Source organism: Ursus arctos, unplaced genomic scaffold (assembly GCF_023065955.2).
Source record: "Ursus arctos isolate Adak ecotype North America unplaced genomic scaffold, UrsArc2.0 scaffold_4, whole genome shotgun sequence".
In the NCBI taxonomy this organism is placed as follows: Eukaryota; Metazoa; Chordata; class Mammalia; order Carnivora; family Ursidae; genus Ursus; species Ursus arctos.
The window spans coordinates 12,837,840-12,860,608 of NW_026623056.1; the positions used below are offsets into that span (position 1 = coordinate 12,837,840).

At 36.4% G+C, this 22,769-nt stretch overlaps 1 protein-coding gene across 4 annotated transcripts in view; it reads right to left on the reverse strand.

Moving 5' to 3' along the window:
* PEX5L (peroxisomal biogenesis factor 5 like) overlaps positions 1–22,769 on the reverse strand; it is a 220,109-nt gene that overhangs the window by 83,292 nt on the left and 114,048 nt on the right. For 2 of the 4 annotated variants that reach the window (XM_057306551.1, XM_057306550.1), the window contains one exon: positions 2,944–3,055. In XM_057306551.1, coding sequence (XP_057162534.1) covers positions 2,944–3,055 — 112 coding nt within the window. Of the gene's footprint in view, positions 1–2,943; positions 3,056–11,420; positions 11,526–13,808; positions 14,078–22,769 lie in introns of those variants that run through there. The other 2 variants (XM_026498174.4, XM_057306549.1) reach the window with 2 other exon arrangements.

Sequence of the window (22,769 nt, forward strand, 5' to 3'; positions counted from 1 at the left end):
CCATCACGCCGGGATCACGCCCTGAGCCGAAAGCAGACGCTTAACCGCTGTGCCACCCAGGCGCCCCATCCAAAATTGTTTAATATCCATTCTGTAAGTCTAAAGATATAAATAATACCTGGGATGTAACAGATACTTGGAGTTAAATGACTGTCCTGGTTTCTCAATATAATTTCATACTATTCTATAAAATGACAATGCTATATTTAAAATTACTATTTTTTATTAAAAATTTGGACAGAAAATGATAACTATATCTTTTGCCCAGAAACCTTAGCTATAAAATTATTGGACCGGATTAGAATTCTTTCCAAGGGGTTTGTATGATAAAATTTTTCCTGTTTAAAGATGTATAATAATGTTGCATATTGAGATACCAAATAGTGGGTTCTGTAATATTTTTTCAAAAGAATATTTTTAGGTATTAAAAATATATAGTGTTTCTGACTTGAGATATACTTTTAAGATTAAAAAATACTATCAAACAAGAGTATTCTTTCAGGATAAAAATCTGTGTGACCCAGATGTACTGAGTGCTGAGGACAAGAAAAGAAAACCACACAGTCTCAAAATACCATTTTTCTTGAACCTCTGCTTTGCAGGGTGTTGTGGACTAAACTGTGTTCCCCCCAAAAACTCATATGTTGAAGTCTTAACCCCCTAGTACCTTGAGATGTGACTTTATTTGGAAATAGGGCTGTTGGAAATAGAATTAGTTGAGATGTGTCATATTGGAGTAGGCGCCTAATCCAATATGGCGGATGTCCTTATAAAAAAGGGAAGTCTGGATAGAGAGACAGACACACACAGGAAGACACACACACAGGAAGAATGTCATATGAAGACTGGAGTCACACTGCCATGAGCCAAGGAACTACCAGAAACTAGGGAAGAGGCCTAGGACAGTTTCTTCCTGAGCACCTTCAGAGAGAGGATGGCCCTGCTGACACCTTAATTTTGGTCTTCTAGCTTCCAGAATTGTAAGACAATAAGTTTCTGTTGTTTAATCCACTCAGTTTATGGTATTTTGTCATAAAAGCCTAGAAAATGAATGTGGAAGGCAATACTGTAGTATTGTAATCATAAGAAATTACATATTCTTTTGAGTTCTTTCCTCCAATATTTTGTCTCTTTTATATGTTAGAAAAATCAAGGTGAAAAGTGGCTTTTGATTGCTCTCTTTGGTGGGCCCTTCCTAAATGACTTAGTTTTCGCATCAGTGGGAGCTGGAAAGTGCAGAATGTACTGGAATTAAGATCTAAGAATTCTATGCTTTGCAGCTTTTTTTTTTTTTTTTTTTTGAACAGTGGGAACTTCTCAGTGCATCCAATTCTCATGGATTTTCCTGAAATTAGAGACACAAGTATCCTCTGTATTTTTCTAAGGGTAGCTCTCCAGTTTTGGAGGGGTGAGCTCCAGTTTCATAGATAAGGAGGATAAATCTGATCTGGTAGGATTGGAACTTGCTTAATTTCCTGCTTAAATGTACCAAATACAATTTTATTTGCTTGATCGCTCAAAGTGATAGTTGAAATTAGAAAATGATTGCTTCGGTGTGGTAGAAAGAAAGTTAATGCATCTGAAAAGGGAAGTGTTGGGTACACTGTTTTTCTAAACTGATATCTAGCAGTAATGGCACCATCTGTTAGAGCTTACATGGTGTTAAGGAAGGGCTTCCATAGATTGCTTCATTTCATCTTCCCAAGTAACCTATGAGATATAGATGTTGCTCCTGTTCAAACAGACTTAGTTAAGCAACTTGCCCAAGGACAAGAGCCGCTAAGTGGCACAGCAGGGGTTTGACGCTGCCAAGTTTGACCCCAGAGACCGTAGACTACACTCCTGCATGAAGTGCCTCTAACTTGTGTTAATTACTTTTGCTGTTGCAATTTTTAGCATTTAAGAAAAATCACAATTTCCTTCACCCACGATTTTCTTCACTTACTAAAAAGTATAATGGAAATATAGCAGGCGACAGCAAGCTGAGGACAAGATGGAGAAATGGAATGCACTGAACAAGACTGTAAGTACACCATTGTTCTCTCCTTGCTCCATTAAACGCTCTCCTGCAGTCCCACATAGCCTTTGTTCTTTGACTCTGAACGTCATTTTTTCATCCTTATTTGAACAACGTGCCCTTGGATGTGAACGCTGACAGAATACAATCAGTGCAGAAAGGCTGCCTCCGACACCGAAGGTGGGAAGTAGCGTTTGCATCAGATCTTATGCAGCTCCCTCAGGGTAAGCCCTGACTAAGCGACTTAGTTATAGCATCAGTGAGAATTGGAAAATGCAGAGGGGACCAAGGGAGGCGTGGTTCATCCCAGTGGCATTCTGCATCCGCTCCCTGGATGAACGCTTACTAGTGTCTACAGGTTCGTGCCTATACAGATGACAGTTCACTGTTTGGGTAGGTTTAATTACAGAAGGCCCTTCAAATAAGCTGTCTTAAGAGGAAACAAGTAACACATTTACATGACAGAAAAATGAAATTGGCTCTATAACGTTTCAAATCTCTAGGACTTTTAATGTTGTCATTTCAACCCACTTGAAGGGGCTGCCTACATTGTACCTTACACGACTTTGGTCATACACAATATTTCCAGCCAGAACTTTGAAAAACCTTACTCTGAAGCAGATGCTTTTGTTTGAAAGGTTCCTTGTAATATGACTTGAGATGCAAAGATGGAGAGAAGCAGAGAGAGATGATTCATTGCTAATAACGGCACGCTACTGTTCAGCGAAGCTGGGCGGGTAAATACATTGCAGGTTCTTTTTGAATACAAAGCGATGGGTTAGTTTATGTGGAAGAGCGTATGTCCTCAACCTTCGTTTCGTTGCAAACATTACTCTTACTGAAGACGCATCACAGAAAGAAAATCTGCATTTCGCTGTAGTGAAAATGAGCTCTACTTGAGGATCAGTTAAAAGCGAAAGAATTACCGGCTGTGTTGGACGTTACTGGCCTTGCTATTGCCTCCGATTTGGTTTCACAGAGAAAGTCATCGATGGAGGGACTCAAGAGGGGTCTGCTTTCTTGCTGCTCATTCACCAGCTGAGAACAAATGAACACAGGTATCAAAGGGCTTTGTTAAACTGCAGAATCGGGTGAATTACAATGCAGCCTTGCAACAAAATGAGAATAGCAAGCCTACCAATAAATAAATACATAAATAAACAAATAAATAAATAAATAGGGAGGGGCAAAAAAGAAAAAAAATACCAAGGGATGGGGAATGAGCCTTTTAGCACTGTCAACATATTTTCGATGCAGCCAACTTCAGTTTTTAAAGCTCAAGCCTTTTTTTTTTCTCCTAGATCTGTTTTAGAATTATTCTCTAAATTCTAATATGTGGAAAATGACACCTCTTGAATCACAGTTCCTACTCTTCACATGGATAAAACATTACTGAGACCTGGAAGAGTGGGCTCAGCCGCTGAGGTGACACCTTCTGGCTAGGGTGGGCAGTCGGCATTATGCGATTAAGTGCACACACAGAGATCTGTATGTATGTGGATAAATGTTCTCCTCTCCTCTCTTTCTTAAAAAGCTCAAGTCATCCTTCCTTACATTTCCTTAGGATGCTTTTGTGGTGCATGACAAGCATTATTGGGGAGAGTAGAAAATACTTATATTAACTGTACAGGTATCCAGTAGAGATGTTTCTGAAAGTCTATGTGTAAAACAGATTTCTATCCATTCAGTTGTCTTTTCCCATTGGCTTGTTCTCTAATTTCAGAAATACTTCAGTGTGATTTTCAGTGGCAGTCAATTATTTACTTTCAGTTATTTTGCCCCTCTTAGAATCCAGGCTTCCTTAAGTTCTGTTTCCATGGTTAAGGGAAGAAATATACTCATGATATGCAAGTGGTTAATTCCTAAATTAACTATCTTAGTTTTTCAGGAGTTTTTAGATTGGCCTTTCTTAAAATGGGCATAGCCATCTAGCTTTCTACTTGTTCTAAGAAAAAGATGTGCCGAAAAATCTCTAGATTTTTAAATACTGATTTGTGAGGCTGTATTTTGAGAGACATATAAAATGAAAATGAAGTCTTATTTTCTTTATTGGTTTCTTCATCTTGGATATACTTAAATTCCTTTGTAAAAACAGGGACTAATAATTTATTCCTATATCACAGCTCTGTGAGTAAATGTGTGGAACGGGCCTAAATTAACTATAGTTTTAGAAGACCAGGGTGTTAGATCTCTGCAGATACTTTTAGCTGTAAACACTAAAAAATTACAGTCTGATTTTGATAAAAGATTTCTAGAAAGGCCCTTGTCGACATAGACATCTAAATGGGAAACAAAGGAAAAGGCACAGTTCATTGAGAGGTCTTGTCCTTTTAGGCAGGTCTGTTTGTCAAAGGTAATAGGATTTTTTTGGAGCCAGGTCTGTTTGTCAAAGGTAATAGGATTTTTTTGGAGCCTCTGTCTTCATGAAACTTCAGACTTATTTTCTGAAGAAAGCTCTTGTAGCATTCTCAGATTTTCTCAGCACAGGAAGAAAGAAATTCCAAAGAGAAGGTTGTTCAGGGAGACCCTCGGGAACCCAGAAACCCATGGCTTCTCCTTTGCCTCATAAGGCCTGCATCTCTTCCACTCCTACTGTCCAGTTTCTCAGCACACGTCACTCCCAGACTGATGGAGTTGTTAGGTCTGCCCAATTCCCATAACTGAGCTGTTTCTGTGGCTTTCTTACATAAATACAAATCAAAGGTGAAATAACAGACTACTTTCTGAGTCCATGTCTTTCAAAGTGGAGCACAGTCTGACTGTTGGAAAATGCTGGGGTTGGAGTGGGGGATGGTGGCAGATCTCTGGGGTGAAAAAGATGAAGGGCCAGATTTCAGATATCATGAAAAGCTAATTTGGGAACTGAAAGTTTTTTTTGGTTTTGAGGGAGATATGGAAGATGAAACAAGAAATATCATGAAACCTTTTCTTACAAGCTCTGAGGTCAGAGGCTATATCCTACTCATACTTATATCCTTCACAACTTCAAATAGAATGTTTTCATACAAGAGGATCATTAAATGCCTACCAAATGGGACAGTGACTTTGCAGAAACTGAGGATATAAAAATATCTATCTCAAACAGTCCAATTTTGAATTGTGTCTTCAACTGATGAATTTGGGAATCATTATTTTAGCTAGACTAAGCCCCATTTTATTTGTATTTGTATAGATAAGAATAGCTTTTCACATGTCCCCCTCCCCATTTTCAAACAAATTTATGGTTTTCCTGTGGTGACTTGAGAATAAGTAAATCTTTCAGGTCAAAAAGGACAATTGCAAACTGAACTGAATCCCCCAGAGTTCCCCTCAGCTTTGCTTCCAAATTGTATGCCATTTATTCTCTCCTTATTCAGTGGTAGGATATGACTTACTGACTTTCTCTGAGAATTACTTCTTTCAGTTTGAAAATGCTTTGTGAACTTACCTCCTTTCATCCTTTGAGTACAGAATATATCGATGTTATAAAAAATAATAAAAGGTGAGTCAAAAGGTTTCCACTTTTTTAAATAATTAAGTTAGAGTGATTGCAGTTTGGTTCAGATTATCATATCTGAGTTAAAATGACCCACTTCATTAGTTTTTAAGGCCTTTGTCTCCTCCCTTGATTACATGTAAAATTGTCATTTCTTATCCTCCTCTATTCCTCTTCTCAGGATGTGAATCAGTTCAAGCCTTTCTAATGGTGATGGATTCTCACTCCTCTTTCAGGACCCCATCCCACCAGCACGTCGTCTGGGAACCTTCTTCAGTACTAGGCAGTGAGGGCCTTCTTACGGCATCTCCACATTCCCAGGTTTTACCCAGTTTTAGATTTTTAGTTTTACCTGTTTTTCCCCTACTAGACTATGACCTCTTTGAGGGTAGAGATCTTATCCAGTTCACTTTTGTATCTCATAGCAGCAGTTTAATAAATATTGACTGATTTATAGTCCAACTGAGTGGTGAATTGCACAAAAGAAAGATTACATGAGCATTCTCAATTTCATACTGGGTTTGATCAACTCACAGAGAGGCTGGTGGTCCTCAGAAATGTCTACCAATTTCCTGGCAGGCTTTAAACCATAAATCTAAGTCCATGTTCCCTCAGAGTCACATCATTTAAAAATTTGGAAAACTAGAGTTACCTAAAGGTTCATTTCCAGATGCAAGGCTTCTACCAAATAGTCAAGGATGCAAAGAGTGAATGCCTAATGAGAAAAATAAGGGCATAGGTCTGCCCCACGCCATCCTTGGAAGAAGGAAATGGACCAATACGAATGGGAGGCCAGTGACACTACCTAACTCAGGGATTTTAAATCAGAGATCCAAATTTGAAGATTTGAGGGAAAACCTTATGTGGTCAGTGGGCATGGAAACGAAAGAAAACTGCAGGAGTAAGAAGACAGTTGAGCACTTGCATGGAGGGGTTTCCCGGTCACCCAGAATTCAACAGACTATTGAACCTTTACACTTTCTTGTAATCATAGGTTGTGAATGAAATATTCAGTCAAATGCCTTCAATTTACTTATGACTCAGACTGGTCAGTTGATGTGGCTAATATTAGCCACCATGGGACCAAATTGTTTCTTATTTTATATCAATACTGTGTTTAGTATTGAGCAGAATGCAGACGATCACATCCAGCTTTAATAAATTATTTCCTATTTTAAAACTTTATCTAAATATGCATTTGCCTTAGTTCAACTTGAATTTCTCTAATTTCAGTGTTAAAAAATTAAATTATTATGTAATCTAAGCTACAGGGGAATATTTAACCAAGATGAAAGTAGAGTATTTTGCCTTTAAACACTGCCTGTTACTTAACTCCAGTGTATGTTTGTATAGTCTGTTTTGTGACTTCAGTCTAAGTTTATTTACCTTTAAACAATGCATTGCTTAGGTGTTCCATTAAAAAATACAGACCTAAGGGTTTGTGATAACTTCTCTCACTAAGAATTAACTCTAAACCAAAATACATTTTACATGATAGAACAAGGTCTGTAAATGGTAATAATCCATTATCCCATACTTTCACACTTCAGGTTGATGATCTCAAACTGTTGTTTTGGTTTAAAGTGAAATATTCTGTGTTTAGTTTTAGACATTTTAGTACTTCAAGAGTAATTTTAAAAGTTAAAACACTGAAGCTAGTAAGTTAAAAAAACAGTTGACAAGTATCTCAGTTGAACTGTTGACTTAAAAAATTTGTAATTATATACCATCTCTCTTACCTCATCTAAATAATAGGAAAAAATTAAGATATTTTCTATGTAAAAATATAAATATGATTTTAACAGATACATTTTTATGCATTTTGAAAATTCCTTTATTATTTGTGATATTGTTGATTAAAGTATGTGTCATTTTTTAAGTAGGTTTTCATTCATAATTTTGTAATTGAACTACTTGTTTATGGCTTTATTAGTCCTATGCAAGTTTAGAAATTTGTGCGATGCCCGTCAAAATAGTGACCTTATCAAAACTGAGTTAACTGACTCAATCCATTGAAAAGACAAGACAACTAACTAAATCATTAGTATGCATCCTTTAAGTATTCAGACTTTGAGAGTTTTGTCATAGTAACTCTGACACCCGACAGAATTAATTTCTTGTGAGCTGGTAATAGTACTAACAGTTCTGCTCTGCTCCCCTCCCCCCACCCCAGTTCCTAATATGGGCCCCAGGGGCGCTTCTAGTAAAGGATAACCATGTAATCACTTTCAACTCTTTGACTTGATCTAAATGTCAACCTATAAATATTTTTTTTGACAGAATAGTAAGACTTAAAAAAATGTGACTCTCTTCATGGGGAAATGAACAGATACTACTGTTTACAGCTTGGGTAGTACTAACACGGAGGCGGGCAGGAGAACATAAAGCAATTGTTTCAGGTTGGTAATAGGAATCCAAACAAGGCTATATTTAGTAGCCTTGAGAATGTTTTTTCGATCAAGGACATTATTCTTTTTATGTTTATCAGACACAAGAATAGTATCAGTATCAGGGTTTAAGGAGTGGGGATGGATAGAAACACAGGCTGAGTTTGAAAAAAAAAAAAAAAATTCCCTTAGCAAGAAGACATCTGAAACACTTAGTTTTAAGATACTGTGCCCTATAACAAGAAATGAATGGGATATATCTTGCTAAAAAAAAGTACCAGGGGATGTGGTTATAATGGAAACTTTTGGTGGTTCCTTATGAGAAAAAAATATTTGCTAACATAATTTCATTCTCATAAAGAAAAATAATTTTTTCTATGATATAATCAGTCCTTTGGTACAGAGTTGTTCCTTCTATCCTCAAATTGGATTAACTTATACTATTATAGTTTAGAGGAGTGTTATGCAATAGAACTGTCATGAGAACCTGATAATTTAAAATTTTCTAGTAGCACTTTTAAAAAATTGAAGAAAGTTGAAAAATAATTTTAAGAATGTATTTTATTTAGCCCAATATATCCAAAAATGATGACTTCAACATGTAATCAATATAAACATTATTAATGCCATAGTTTATATTACTTTCCTTGGGGCTAAGTCTTCAAAATCGGGTGTGTATTCTATACTTTGAGCACATCTCAATCGTGGGGAGCCACAAAGCATTCAATATCCTGTGTTGGACAGCACAGGCCTAGAGAAACTTTTTTCCCCAAAGACTTGAGGGCATACTATTTTTCCTTCAGACCTTTCATCAATGCACACTTGTTTACATAGTGCTTGACTTAAAGTGTTAGTCTAGGACAGCATGAACCTGAGCTTCTACGAAGTGCTTGATATACTGTTTGTTAATGCAGAATTAAGAATTAAATTAGACAAAAAGCAAGTTTCAGGGGCCCAGCAATTTCTGAATTCAGGTCACCTGGCCAGCTCTTCTGTTTTAGTTCGATTTGTTCAGTGTACTATAAATGACTTCACTGGAGTATGTTTGGCTAAATCCCTCTAAAAGTGATTGTAATAATCACATAATACAAAAAAATTCTTCAATATAAGCTATTCTACACTTACAACCTGTTGACTGAACAGTTATTAAATGAGTTAGGGACCCAGGGTTTCAAGAACTTATTTTGTATTTAACCAGTTATGATTGTCCTAAGGACACTATGGAGAGAGCAGCAATTAGCTTCAGACATATCTGGAATCTATGAATGAGCAGCTGGCATCGACATACCAGTGATGAGGATGAGTCAATGTATTTAGTAGTATGTAGTGCTATGTCATAAGGGGCTTTACAGGAGATGCTGGGACAAACATGTTTCAAGACACTAATACATTCACACAGGATAACAAGTAAGAATGTGGTATGGTACACAGATCGGATGCTATGGTTGCTATGAGAAGTACTCACTTTTTCAGATCATTCTGCTGCTTTTTGGCTTGTGCACGCCACTGGTGCATAGCAGGGAAGAAGCCACTTGTATATAGTGGAAAAAGTATGTCAACTAATAAAGCTGCATTTGACTGAGAAATAATTGTATTACAGCTGTCACTGAATTAATTCCATAAAATTATCAACACAACAGGTGCATTACATTTTATGAATCAGAACTCGGTTTGCTGATTCATAAACTAGCCAGTATGCAACAAGAATATGATGCATCAAAGAAAGCATTACATAATCTTCATGCAGTAAAATTGTAACTAGTACCTCAAAAACAGTCAGTGCAACATTAGACAGGGATTAAAGAAGGAACTTGCTACACACAAATGTTCTGAATATGAAAAAATGGTAATAATCACAATTTCTTTTCTAAATTAAAAAATCAAAAATCTTATTTTTGCATTAAATTTTAAATTCAAGCTTAGGTTATAATGGCAATTTTGGACCTTTGAAAGGGATTACTGGAAAGCATATAGCAGTGCATGGTTTAGGGAAAAGAATTTTGGGTGCTGGAGCCTGTCCTAACTTGTGATATTCTGAATGATATGTTACAGCACATTAGCATTTGCTAATGGCAAATCTGGGTAGCTCTCATCTACTGATGAACATGGCTGTCGTTAACCAAGAACTCCCAACTAGTTCTCACCTCCCACAACATTCACCTGAGGAACAGTGAGCTGAATATCTTGGACGTGGATTCTACAAAGGGCAGGAGATCAATGTAAAACTGTATATGTTTTACTATGTAAGTTAAGTAAAGAATGGACACCTAGGTAAATAGAAAGCAAATTTCTTTCTAACTGCTACTACTATGTGTGATTGGGAAGAAGCATCTCTTCTTTATGGATAAAAAACTCACAATATAAAATTTATCCCAAAGTCCTAGGAATCTTTGATAACCTTTTTATTATTCAATTTTGATTGTTGTATGTTGTTATGATTTTCATTACTTACAACACAGTGTTTAGAATAAAATAAATCCACACATGTTGGCAGCAGCTGGGGATGTGATCTGATGATATTCTAAAAATAAGTTGTCATAATTTAGCTTTTGATATAAATGCCTTTCATGAGGACTGTAAATGGACATGTTTCTAATTCTAGACATGTTCATATAATTGGAACTGAATCACTGCATTTACTATTGCATTACAGAGAAAAAGAAATGTTTAAGATAACAATCTAATCTAAATTATAAGATAAATGCAAGTAAAAATATTTTTCATTTAAGAATTTAAAACTGATAGTTCCACAGAGTGGTGATGAGTATATTATACATATTTATGTGGATTTTACAGGGTGTTTCAAAAGTCCCTGAGGACATACAGGATTCACAGTCTCAGCATGTCTTTGCATACAAATGCAAAGTTTTTTCTATACTTGTTATAATAAATGCTGAAAATGGCTCTCATGCGCTTATAATAGAGATGGTATTTTTGTTGTCAAGGTCACTAAGTATAAGAGGGGTTATAAATGCCATTTTCTGCATGGGGACTCAGGGACTTCTGGCTCATTCCTGTAAATTAGTTATCCACATAAATATGTATAGACATATATGTAGTATGCATAGTCACAACATAAATATATTTAACATTTAAGAAAATTTAGATATTCTACTGGTAAACTGACATATGTATACAATAGAACTTGTATTTATTCACAGGAATTTGATTTTTTTTTTGGTTGTTGTTGTTCAAATGTACCATTAGCTTAATTGTTATTTCTTTCCCAAAGTTGTTAACAAGATTCCTTTATAAAGAAGCAACATGGTTTACTTGCACATACATTTTTTAAAAACTAAAGTTGAGTAATGAAAATTAATATCCACAAATAACTAAATGATGGAATTTTCCTTTTTTTTTTAGCAATTTTGTTTTTCATTTTATATTGTATAATTGTTTCATTGAAACTGTGTCTTTTAAAAATTGGTTCAAGTTAATGGTTTTTTTTTTTTTTTTTTTTTTTTTTTGCTAGTTAAAAATCACAATGTCTGATATATTAACATATGTCAGCTTCCTACAGGAACCCTATGGGTCTGCCCACCTGTGATGTCATAGTTAGGAGGGGCTTTTCTTCAGCAGACTCCTCCCTCGGTATCTCCTTCATCACCATGGCAACAGCCTTATCTGCCGCCCTAGAGCCTTTTCCCTATAACAGTGAAATCAACAATGACTTGTGTCAGGAGAAATCTTTAACTTATTATTACAAGATATTCTAATGTTTAAAGAGCAATCCAACATAAATGAAGAGGTAGGCTGCTGCAAGTGAATCTTGAGGCTTTTGGCTGAGGAGAAAACACACAAAATCTGAAAAAAGATTATTTGTGAACTTTTAGTTAGCTACTTTTTCACCTTTACAGCTGACATATTATATATTTAATTTTAACATAGTATTTTATATGTATAATATATTTTAAGGCAAGTTACATGACATGAACATAATTTTTATAGTATAGATTTAAAAACACTATGGATTGCCTATTATGTTCATTTACTAACTGTTCCTATAACATCCTTAAATGTTTTCCGTGACAGTGAGGAGTCTGAGATAAGGATCAGGATTAGTGTCTGATTTCCACAGAGGGATTTTGCTGGAAGTCTGTCATTTTTGAGTGGCTTGGACATAAAAAGAGTAAAAGTGTCATAAACCCTCTAAAAATTCTTCAGTGGCCTAACATCCCAGAAATTCACCCAGCTTGTGTATTTTGTGGAAATGGTATGACCTTGGTGAAAAAAATTTTCAACTCTCAATGTTTTTGAGACCAAAGAATTTTAATAGAATTTTAGAAATGCCTTTTAATTGGAGAATCCCATAAATCTAGGTATAAACAAAGGATGACTAATAATGGAAGCACTGATACATATATCCCCACATTTTTTGTCCCATACAAGCATAATTTTGGACTGTAAAGGGGTATGCTGGCTTTTGGTCTTTTTAGTTTACCAGATTATTAAGTTTTTGTGAGTAGACATGGCATAATGGAAAAAACACAAAACAAAATATCACCTTCCCAACCCAATTAGAAACATCTAATACTATGTAAAAATTAAATAATCTTTAAACATTTAAAAAACAAAAACTTCCATTTTCTCAGGTCTCTGGGCAAAGCCTCCTTAGAGAAACTAATTTTATGCTAACAGCACATATGAGAGTATCTGTGTTGTAAATCTACTTAAAATACAAATGTAGCATATAGGGATGTCATAGGCCAAGCTACAAAAATGGACATGTGGGGTTTGTTATCTGAAAGGGAATCAAGAGCGAGGGTCAAATTCCAGAGACTGATAAATCTTGATAGTTTCTGCAGCCAAAAAGGATGGAATTACATTATGATCTTGGGCTCGCACAGGGCTTTAAGTATTTAGAAGGTAGGTTTATTCTAGGAAGCAAAACTATTTTCTCAGGCATTGCCTTTCTAAAAGGTAATGAGTGGCAGGTTTTATTAACGAAAACAAAGAAACACTTTCTCTACAGTTACTAGATTTTAAAATGTGTGGATCTCTTTACAATGCTGAGAGTTTCTTTGGTTTGTTTTGACTTAACAGAACTAGCATTACTGAATGATGATGCGTTATCTCCATGATGGAATATCAACTAGTGAGATTTTATTTATTTAGCAATATAACATAGTAATTTCCATATGTGTTCTGAAAAGTTTATATGGCCACAATTCTTAGAATAACTGACTTCTGGAAAAATAAAAAAACAATGATTTACTGCATAACAAATTGGGGTGCATAATGATCCCAGGTTTTTTCTTGATGAAGCAATGTGAACTTCCTAAAACAGAGATGCATACAATTCTGAATTCTGGGAAAATATTTATTATGGCACTATTTAACACTTTTCCAAAATATAAAAATTATTTGGATGAAGCATTACATACTATAAAGTGATAAAGCTGTAAAAGCTACGCTCATTTACAGACTAAATATAGTTTAACAAAGATCTTTGCAGCTTATTTTTTGAAAAGAGCAAAATCATTTGTGAAGAATTCTTTCCATGCTCCAAGAAGTTCTAATAATATAGCAATAAACAAAGTGGCATGCTTATATTTAAATTCCTAATACATTTAAAAGAACAAATCTAATGTTACAAGGTATAATTTTAAAATAATAATAATAATTCAGAATCTGTTCTTGGGCTAAGAAAAAAATGTCAATTGATAAGCATCTCAAAAAATTTCAGGGCAATATTTCAATACACCATTTATTTGAAATGCTACCAATCATAAACTATATATAGATATTTTTCACATGTGCAACTATTATAGCTAGAATTAGCAACGGACATGCCATTTCACTAAAACGAAAAACAAAACAAAACAAAAATTAGTCCTTTCATGCTGAACTCTAGAACAAAGCAGTGGTCAGCTAGAAAGGATGTATAATAAACACATGCGGTGCTTTTTATTTCTTGCAGAAAACCCACCAAAGCCAGGGTCAGGTCACTTTTTTGAAGACAGTGCCACTTTTTCTTCAAGGTTACACCTACTACCTGAAAAGAGTCATGACACCCATGTTAGTGCCTGCTAGCAACTTTTTTTCTTTATAGCCTTTTGGCTTTTGAGTTATTACCCCGTGAGCCTCACTGTTTTACAAGTGTGGTACAGTCTGAGAACAGAATGGGAAGGTCTGCCACAATGACATCTCCATGGTTCCAGAGAGAGTGTCTAAAACCACTGCCAAATCAAATGAATACACTCATATATCAAAGCAAGATTTCCCTTAGACCATATTGCCACCTCCACCTGGTATCTTCAAATCAAGCTGTGTTATTTCTGACTTGTCCATATATCTTGTGGGGTAACACTTCTAGAATTCAGAACCTGGCTGATAATTCATTTGGCAATTCACGGAAATATACAACTTTGCTTATCAGCAGCTCTGCAGGGCCGACAGTAACACACCATACAAGCTTTTTCCTTTATGAAGTCAGTGGCTTAATACATTGTAACAACTATATAGGCATAATTACCCAGACTTCAAGCTCAATTTTCTAAATATAACCACACTGAAGACTCAGTATTAATCTATTATCTGAAACAACACGGAGACGGCAATAATGAAATACACTCTCAAGCATATAAGTGGATTTAGATTACACTGAGCCTGTATCCTTCTATGTAATTCTTAGCAGCAACAGAAAAGAACAGAAATGTTACAAGTTGATTATCACATTGGGACACCCGCCAGTAATTTATTTCAGCCGATTTTTCAAATAATACTTCAAAATCACCTTTCCCCACTTCCTTATTGAATTTCTTGAGATAGTTTTGACTGGAAAATATCACCATATGGAGAAATTTCTGTTTTTCTTGGTGATTTGCTGTAGGAAATTCTTCAATACTCATTGGTTTCTTTTCTCATTTTGTTTCCTCACCAGTGAAATATATAAAATGATAGCTGTTCTAACACATAATAATTCTTGAAAATAATCTTTTTATTAACTTCTGTTAGAAGACCAGGCATAAATGAATGGAACGCAGGTAGTATATGAGTGATATCAACGTTTATTAAGAAAACCCAATTTTGGCTCACTTGTCTCTGTTACTATAGACTATATAAACAACAGAGTACAAAGTACTGAAATCACAGGATCTTCTCAGATGTCTTTGGATGAGAAGGTATTGGCTGCAGGTCGGTCTCAGAGGGAGGGGAACTAAATTATTTGGAGAAGCTGCTATGTGCTTGGCACTCTGCTAGCTGTTTTACCTATTTTGTTTCTACGATCAATGAAAGCTCTGTGGGATACAAAGTATCTTTGCTAGGTAGATAGTGAGGCTCAGAGATGGTGTGATTTAGCCGAGGCCTCAAAGCTCGTGTGTGGCTGAGCTGCCTGCCAGCCTGTGTGCTTCCTTCTCTCCCATGTCCCCCTCACGGATGGCCATAAATGCAGGTTACTTCTCAGTATACAGAGTCTGGATCTAAGTAAACTTTTTGAAAAATGTTTTCTTCAGTGTGTAATGGTCAGTAAGAATCAGCCATCCATAACTTCACTCATGAGCATACTGGGAACAAAATGTATTTGTTTCTTTTATCCTTGTGGAAAACTAACCTAACAGATTTCATGTATACATACTTCTTTTATTCTGTAGATCTTATTAGGTTTATAAGCTGTAGCATCACTCTAATTCTTATTAAATGTTAACTCAATGCTATTAAATGACATCTTTACTAGGATTTTCCCGAGATCAATTTTGGGTGCAAGAAATACTTAAAATATGCAATTCCACAGTTACATGGCCCATTCATTAGTAATTTTCTAGTTGCAGATTCTATTACTGCTACTATAGAGATTGTAATTTAAAAATTATGTTTATTATTCTTAATCTATCAACAATAACCCAGAGTGTCTTCATTAGAGCTATTCAAAAGAAGAAATAGAAAAATAGTAAATTAGGGGAAAAGTAAAAGACTACAGTATTAAACATCTCTGCTAACCCCAAATTATCTAATATATGAATTTAAAAAATAGACTTCCTTTTGTTCTAATTATAAAAATTAATACACGCTGTTGCCAAAAATTGAGAAAAAGCAGGCATAAAAGAATAAAAATAACAATACTGACATTTTCATGCATTTTCCCAATGTTTCATATTTACATACTGGAGATTAAACAGTCTTTTAGGATGAATGTTTTAAGAATAGGCAAACTACCATCAACTTTACAAGTATGAATGTGTTACATATATTTTTTCATATATACTTATATGCAAACAAATACCTGCTATTGATATTATTTTAGCAACATTGCTTGAAGTGAAATGATATTCAGTTTTGCATGTAGTTGAAAATAATGAATCTCATAAATTCTGGTTGCTGGACTTACACGCACCTGCAGGAAACTGGCCACAAAAAAGGCTAATTTCTGATGGCTGTCTCGTCTCTCATGTGCAGAGCCAGGATAACCTTCTTTCACTTGGAAAGGTAAATGTCATGGTAAGTGTCATGCTGTCTTCAAACTCCCAACATGGGAAAATGTCAGAGCAATGCTTCCTGGTATCCTCTGAACGCTGGCGATCCCTGCCTATCATATTGTGTCCGTTCCCATTTTGTGTGTTCCTGTAGCTTTCTACCAACATAGAGGAGGGCTCAGTCCCTGCTGATTCTATCAGAGTTACAGTCAACTCATCCCCATTCCCCTCCTCCAACAGAATATTCTCTAAATGTTTAGTGTGGTACGAATAGAACTAAATCTGGGCATACTGGTCTCATCCTTGTCTCTAATCATACAGAAGGAAGCACAGCTTTAGATGTAAACAATTAGGAGGCATGGGCAGAATTCTCTTAACTAGAGATTCACAAATCATAATGAATTCACTATTGGTTTAGGGACATGTTTGTAGCTAGAAACAACAAGATTTCTGATTCCTTAATAAGGAGAGTCAAATTGCAGTGAAGAAATTGCCTCTCTGTTTAAAATAATGACACAGGGCATTTAAAAAGAGGGCTTCCAATTGAACCTCCATAGAGTTCTTCCTTACCATCCTGTTTTTCTTCCACAGCATTATTTTTCCAGATGACAGATGCACTCTTCTCCAATCACCTAGCCTAAGAACTCGAGGAAGTCTTTCGTTCTACCATGTAACTGCTGTGCCCCTGGCGTCTGTCATGTGCCTAACTGGCACTTTCTGTTGTACCCTTCCAGGCTCTGCATGTGGTGGGGAGGGGGGGAGACTGCGTGGTAGAAAGTCATGGATAACAATCTCTATGGTCTATTTTTTTTTTTTTTAAACAATCTCCATAGTTTTTAACTCTAAACCTCTACCCACAAAAGTCACCTGATTTCCAAGCCCACCACATACACATTGACTTTCTTTGGTCTGAGTGATTGGTGCAGGGGCTATGATGACTTTCACAGGTCCTAACACTTTTGCTTTCACGGTCCCCTTTCTCCATAAGAAAAGTTAAAAATCATGTCTTATGACGGTTGGTATAAAGACAAATATAATCCAGACTGGATTTGTTATTATACATTCATTATTCTAACAATCATTTTGGGGGTTCTGTTTTAAGAGAGATTTAAATTAAAACATTTTTATGGACCTAAAGATAGCTTGGGCCCTCTGTACTGTGTCCACAGTGCCTAATGCCTAAATCGATCCTGGGTTGTGTCTTCTCGACATGCAGTGTGGCGTCCCCAGGGCTGTGGTCCTGTCCCTGCAGCTGCTCTCCGTCACCCCCAGCTGCTCTATTTTTGTCAGTGGCTGCTTGCACCACCCCCACAGCACATCCATCGTGGCTATGCCCACCCTAGCAGGCCCCTTTGCTACTGCTGCTGCTCTCACTATTTTTGTTAGGGTTCGGGGAGTCTCCCCTCACAGTACTTATCAAATCATTCTGGGTGCCCGATCAGTAGCTTTTACCTCAGTAATTCTTAAAACACACTCAGAAAACTCAGAAAATGCAATCTCTCCACCAGGCAACAAGGCAAAGCACTTCATTCTTTCCTGCCTCAGGGTGTGTTCCTGACCATTCAGGAGTACTTCTGAGGAAGCTGAGTCAACCTGTGTCTCTACTTTTATTTAAAAAAAAAAAAAAAAAAGCCCTCAATGACCAGAGTCACCAACTGGTTCCAATGTATTCCTTGCCATTTTTTCCCGTTTCTGTTCCTCAAGCGAGGAACAGAATTGCCTGGTACTCCAAATTCCTGAGTTGTGCATGAAGATTAAGCTCCTCCCAGGGACCTGGTTATAATTCTTATTTTACAAAATGTTTTTTGATTGTGTCTCATCAGTGAAACTGCCTTGAGTGGGCAGAGGTCATGCTTATTTCTTTTGGGCCATTTTGCACGATTAAGTATAGCAATAGACACTCAAGTTTACTTAATAAATACAAGTACTGGATGCCTTTTTCAAATTATTTAATATACTGAAATCATATAATATGGCCAACTTTGATAGGAAGTGAATTTGACTTAGATAAAAAGTCTTAAAGATTTAAATAAATAAAAGTTTCAAGCATCTAATAAAAATTCATTAATATTAATAAAGTGTTGCCAAGTAAAGATGCTTAAAATTTGCTTTGAAGGACAGATAAGACTTATTTTTAATTAAAGAGATCCATTTGTCCACATTTGTCATCTGTTTGTTCCGTTGAGAAGGTTAAACATTCTCCCATCTCACTCTCGCTGTGTCCTGAGGCTTATTTACCCTGTGAGCTTAGCAAGCTTTCTTGACAAATGGTCAGGGTAACAGCACTCAGTTCTCATTCATCCATTAACTAGTTATGAATTAGTGAAGTTTACTGCAGGTCTGTTCTAAGTGATGTAGCTGTAAATGACTTAGAACCTATCGTATCTCTATATTGAGCTTCTCTATTATGCACCTACAAGCAACTTTTTGATTCTTACAGTGGCCTGGTTTAAAAAAATTGTTTTCTTTTGACCTTGCTTAGCCTTATATTGAGGAAAACATAAATAGTACAAATTTGATAATTATGAAATAAATGTAGAATGAGGTATTATTTTCTTTTTTGTATGATAAATCTCAGGTTTGATATTTAAAGTTATATCTTTATAAATATATTTATATCTGTGAGGCTTTTAATGATTGTGTGAAATATGTAAATTAAAATGTAATTTTAATTAAAGGTTACCCTTGTTATTTTCAGTTCCTTATTGAATATCTCAGACGATTTGCAAAACAAACTTTCCTGGGGTTAGAACTAGAAACACAAAGTCCTAAAAATTACTTTATTATTTTCTTTTCAAAAAATGTCTTCCCAAATACAAGTACTCCGGACTGCTTGAATCTTACTTGCACAAATGGATGGATGTCCCAACACTTAGAAGAAAGTGAATTGTTATGATAATCATTCATCACCAGTATGGGTCATTGTTTAGACTAGTCTGAATCAATGGTGCTTTAGTGGTAGGGAGGTTGAGACCTGGCCTCTTTCTGAGAGAAATTAAAAGAAGTCTTGAGGCCTGGTTTCTAAGGGTATGCAAGTAGCCAATTTGGTGTAGTATATAAGATCTTAGAATGTTGAGAGTACGTGGTAAGGAAATTTGGAGGAACCATGCACAAAAGTTTGTTTTATCATTCCCGTCTTTCCCAGATTTTCTAAGATCGGAAAAATTTCCAAAATAAATACAATAAATAAGAGTCCTTGTAGGTAAATACGTGGTTAAGACCACGAAACAGTTTCTGTGAAACTAAATTATCAGGGACTAGATGCATCCCACAACTTTGTGTCAACTTCTTAAAATAAATGGAAAGACCACATGATAAGTCTGTTGTTACCAAATTATTGAATTTGAGATAGCAAATTTATCCAGATGTCCCAAGACAGAATTAGATTGTATCTGTTTTCATTCTAGGGGAGGACTGTTAGCTAGTGAGCTGGAACGCATCCCCTTTATTAATGTTTCAGGTAAATTCTATTACTAATTTATGAACAAGAGTTGCAGCCTCGGAGCCTGAGTATTCAGTACCCTTCTCTACGGCTTGCCTCATTTTCCGGCAGCTGCAGGGTTTTTACCAGCTTGTTCTCCAGTCACCAAATGCCCCGGTTTTGTTGATATAACGTAAGAAAAGTAAATTATAGAAACTAGGCCAATTCTAGTCAAGTAAGTCTCAGCTAAGGTACTCCATCTGCCTGACTTCCCTGAAACAGCTCTAAGAGAGAAGCTGAGGCTTTGGGAATTCCTATTCTGTAATTCTGGATCAGACTCGGGCAGCACTGCTTATCTAGACAGTCCTCTGGGAGTCACCGGCAGTGTGTGGGTTGGCTCCTCTCTAATGCCTCCCCCTTCCTTGAAAGGGGATAAATAGTCTCTCTCACCTTGTGGACAAGAGTTAGGGAAAGTATGGAGAGACCTTGGAGCTGTGAACTCCAGTGAGTGTGTGACCAGGTGCTGTTGAGACGATTACCAGCTAACGGACCCAGTGCAGCCTCCGTAATCAGTGGAACAGCAAGACGGATGGCCAGGAGGCATATGGGCACCAATACCTGGACTGGAGTCAGAAGACAAGGGCTTTAATCCCAGGCCTCCCTTTTTTAAATTATTCTCTCTAAGCCTTCATGTTACTTTCTGAAAATAGGATAGAAAAACTATTTCATAAATTTATGAGAGTTAAATAAGACTATCTATAAAAACACCTGCATGATGCCCATTACCTGGTTCGTATTCAATAAATATTAATTAACTATGAAGTGTTCTTGCTGAGCTCCTGGGCTCCATGGCCTAATTGTCCTTATGAGGTAGGTGGCAAAAGGTGCAATATTATGTTTGTAAGATTCATCCATGTACAAAGTAGTTACTACTGCGCAGTATCCCACCATCTGAATGTACCACAATTTACCTATTCTACCGCTGATGGACATTTGGGTTGTTCCTGGTTTTGAGCTAATATAGAAAACACTGTAATGAATTTGAGTTTAGAAGCCCAGAGACTATAAGAGGGGTAAACAGCCGAAAAATAGACATATAAAGAGTAAACAGACTTCAATAATAGCAACAGGGGCAGAGAACAGTCACAGAATGGATAAAAGGTCTTATCCATGAGCCAATTAAGTCTGAATCTCTGCAGCCAACAAGAAAAGACCAGGGTTGGGATGACCTAAACCAAAAGGGACTAATAATAAAGCACAGAAATCAAGGATCAGAAAGCAAAAGGGGGATGCTGAGTCCAGCAACCAGTGGATAATGAGAAACCAGTTTCTAAAGAGTTGAGATTTATGACTGTTATGGACTGAGTTGTGTTCCCCCTCTTCTATTCTATATGTTGAAGGCCTATCTCCCAATACCTTAGAATGTGACTATATTTAGAGATACGGTTTTTATTAAAGAGGTAATTAAGTTAAAATGAGGTATTAAGGTAGACTCTAATACAATATGAATAGTATTCCTTTAAGAAGAGGAAATTAGGGTGCAGAAGGAAGACCTCTGTGTGAAGACATAGAAAGAAGACAGCCATCTAGAAGCCAAGGAGAGAGGCTTCATATGAAGCCAACCCTGTGAACACCGTGATCTCAGACTTCCAGCCCCCAGAACTGTGAGAAAATAGATTTCTGTTGGTTAAGCCATGTAGCCTGTGGTACTTGTTATGGAAGCCCCAGGAAACTAATAGAGTAACTAAACAAGTACTTATGAAAGATCGCACGAAGTGGTCTTACTTTGGTACTTCAGTAAACTGTATAGAAATATCCAAAGACAATTCAGTAAGTAACAGGGTTATTACAAAGCCGTCTCAGCGAATTCCTTTTGTTATTTCTAATCTGATCAAAAGGACTTCTAGATACTGAAAACTAGAAATTCTGAACCCAGGTGGTCACAATTGGCCACTACGGTAGTGTCCTGTCAGGGACTATGACCTACTTGTCAGGGAAAATTGCCTAAAAGAAATTCAAATGAAGATTGTGCCTGGAGTGGTCAGCCCGTGCCAGCAGGAGCTGTGCCTTCTCAAACTGAACTGAGATTTTAACCACATAAACTCAAATTATAGTTTGGAGCTTCCTGAAAAGAATTTTCTTGTGAAAAAATATTTTTTAAAGAATTTCAAAATCTGAATGCTCCAAGGAAGTTATGTATTCCCAACTAAAAGCTTATTAAATTATACGTCTTAGAGCCTTCAATTAGTTCATATGTACATCAATTAAAATAATTGATATGTATATAAATGTAGAACAATTGATAAAATTGAACAATTGGAAAGTAATCACGTATCACAGGTAGTTTTTTGTTTTTCAAAAGCTCTTGCTCAATCTCTGCAGTTTATATTGGGGCAGAGCTTCCAGCTTGTCTCTGGCTGTCAGAGATAGCCTGGACTGTTCTGTATGAAGATGTCAGCTTGGGACGACATCCATACGGGACTTTAAAAGAATCAAGATTCCTGGAGTGCCTGAATATTTTCAATAAAGCCAGTGTTCTTCTTTCTAATCACCATAAATCTATAACTAGCATTTCTATTATTATGCAGGTGATGGACGAGTTCATTTTACTCTTCTGTCAAGCTTTCTGGCTAAAATCACAGTTCTGATTAATTCCAAATATGGGACACAGTTATACATATCAATAGATGCATGAAATTTGCTCTTGAAGCTACCATTTAAGGGCCTATTAAAAAAGAAAAAACAACCTCTGAATTCTCTCGCCCACCATGGACACCCATGAACACGAGAGGCTGGACTAAGAGGACAGCCAGGTGGGCCACTGAGCTAGTCAGTATTCTAGTGGGTTTGAAGCCAGTGTCTGCTGTGTCTAGACTTATGTCCCACTCTCTATAGTACATATTTCCTTTTTTGGAGGTTCTCCTTTGACTGACAAACCAGAAAGGGAAGGAAATGGTTCAAGTTTCTACCTTTTCTTGGGTATTATTCCATTTGCCTATCTATCAACTTCAAGTTGCCAAGGGATACCCTAACCCTCTGGTGTGTGGCAATATGG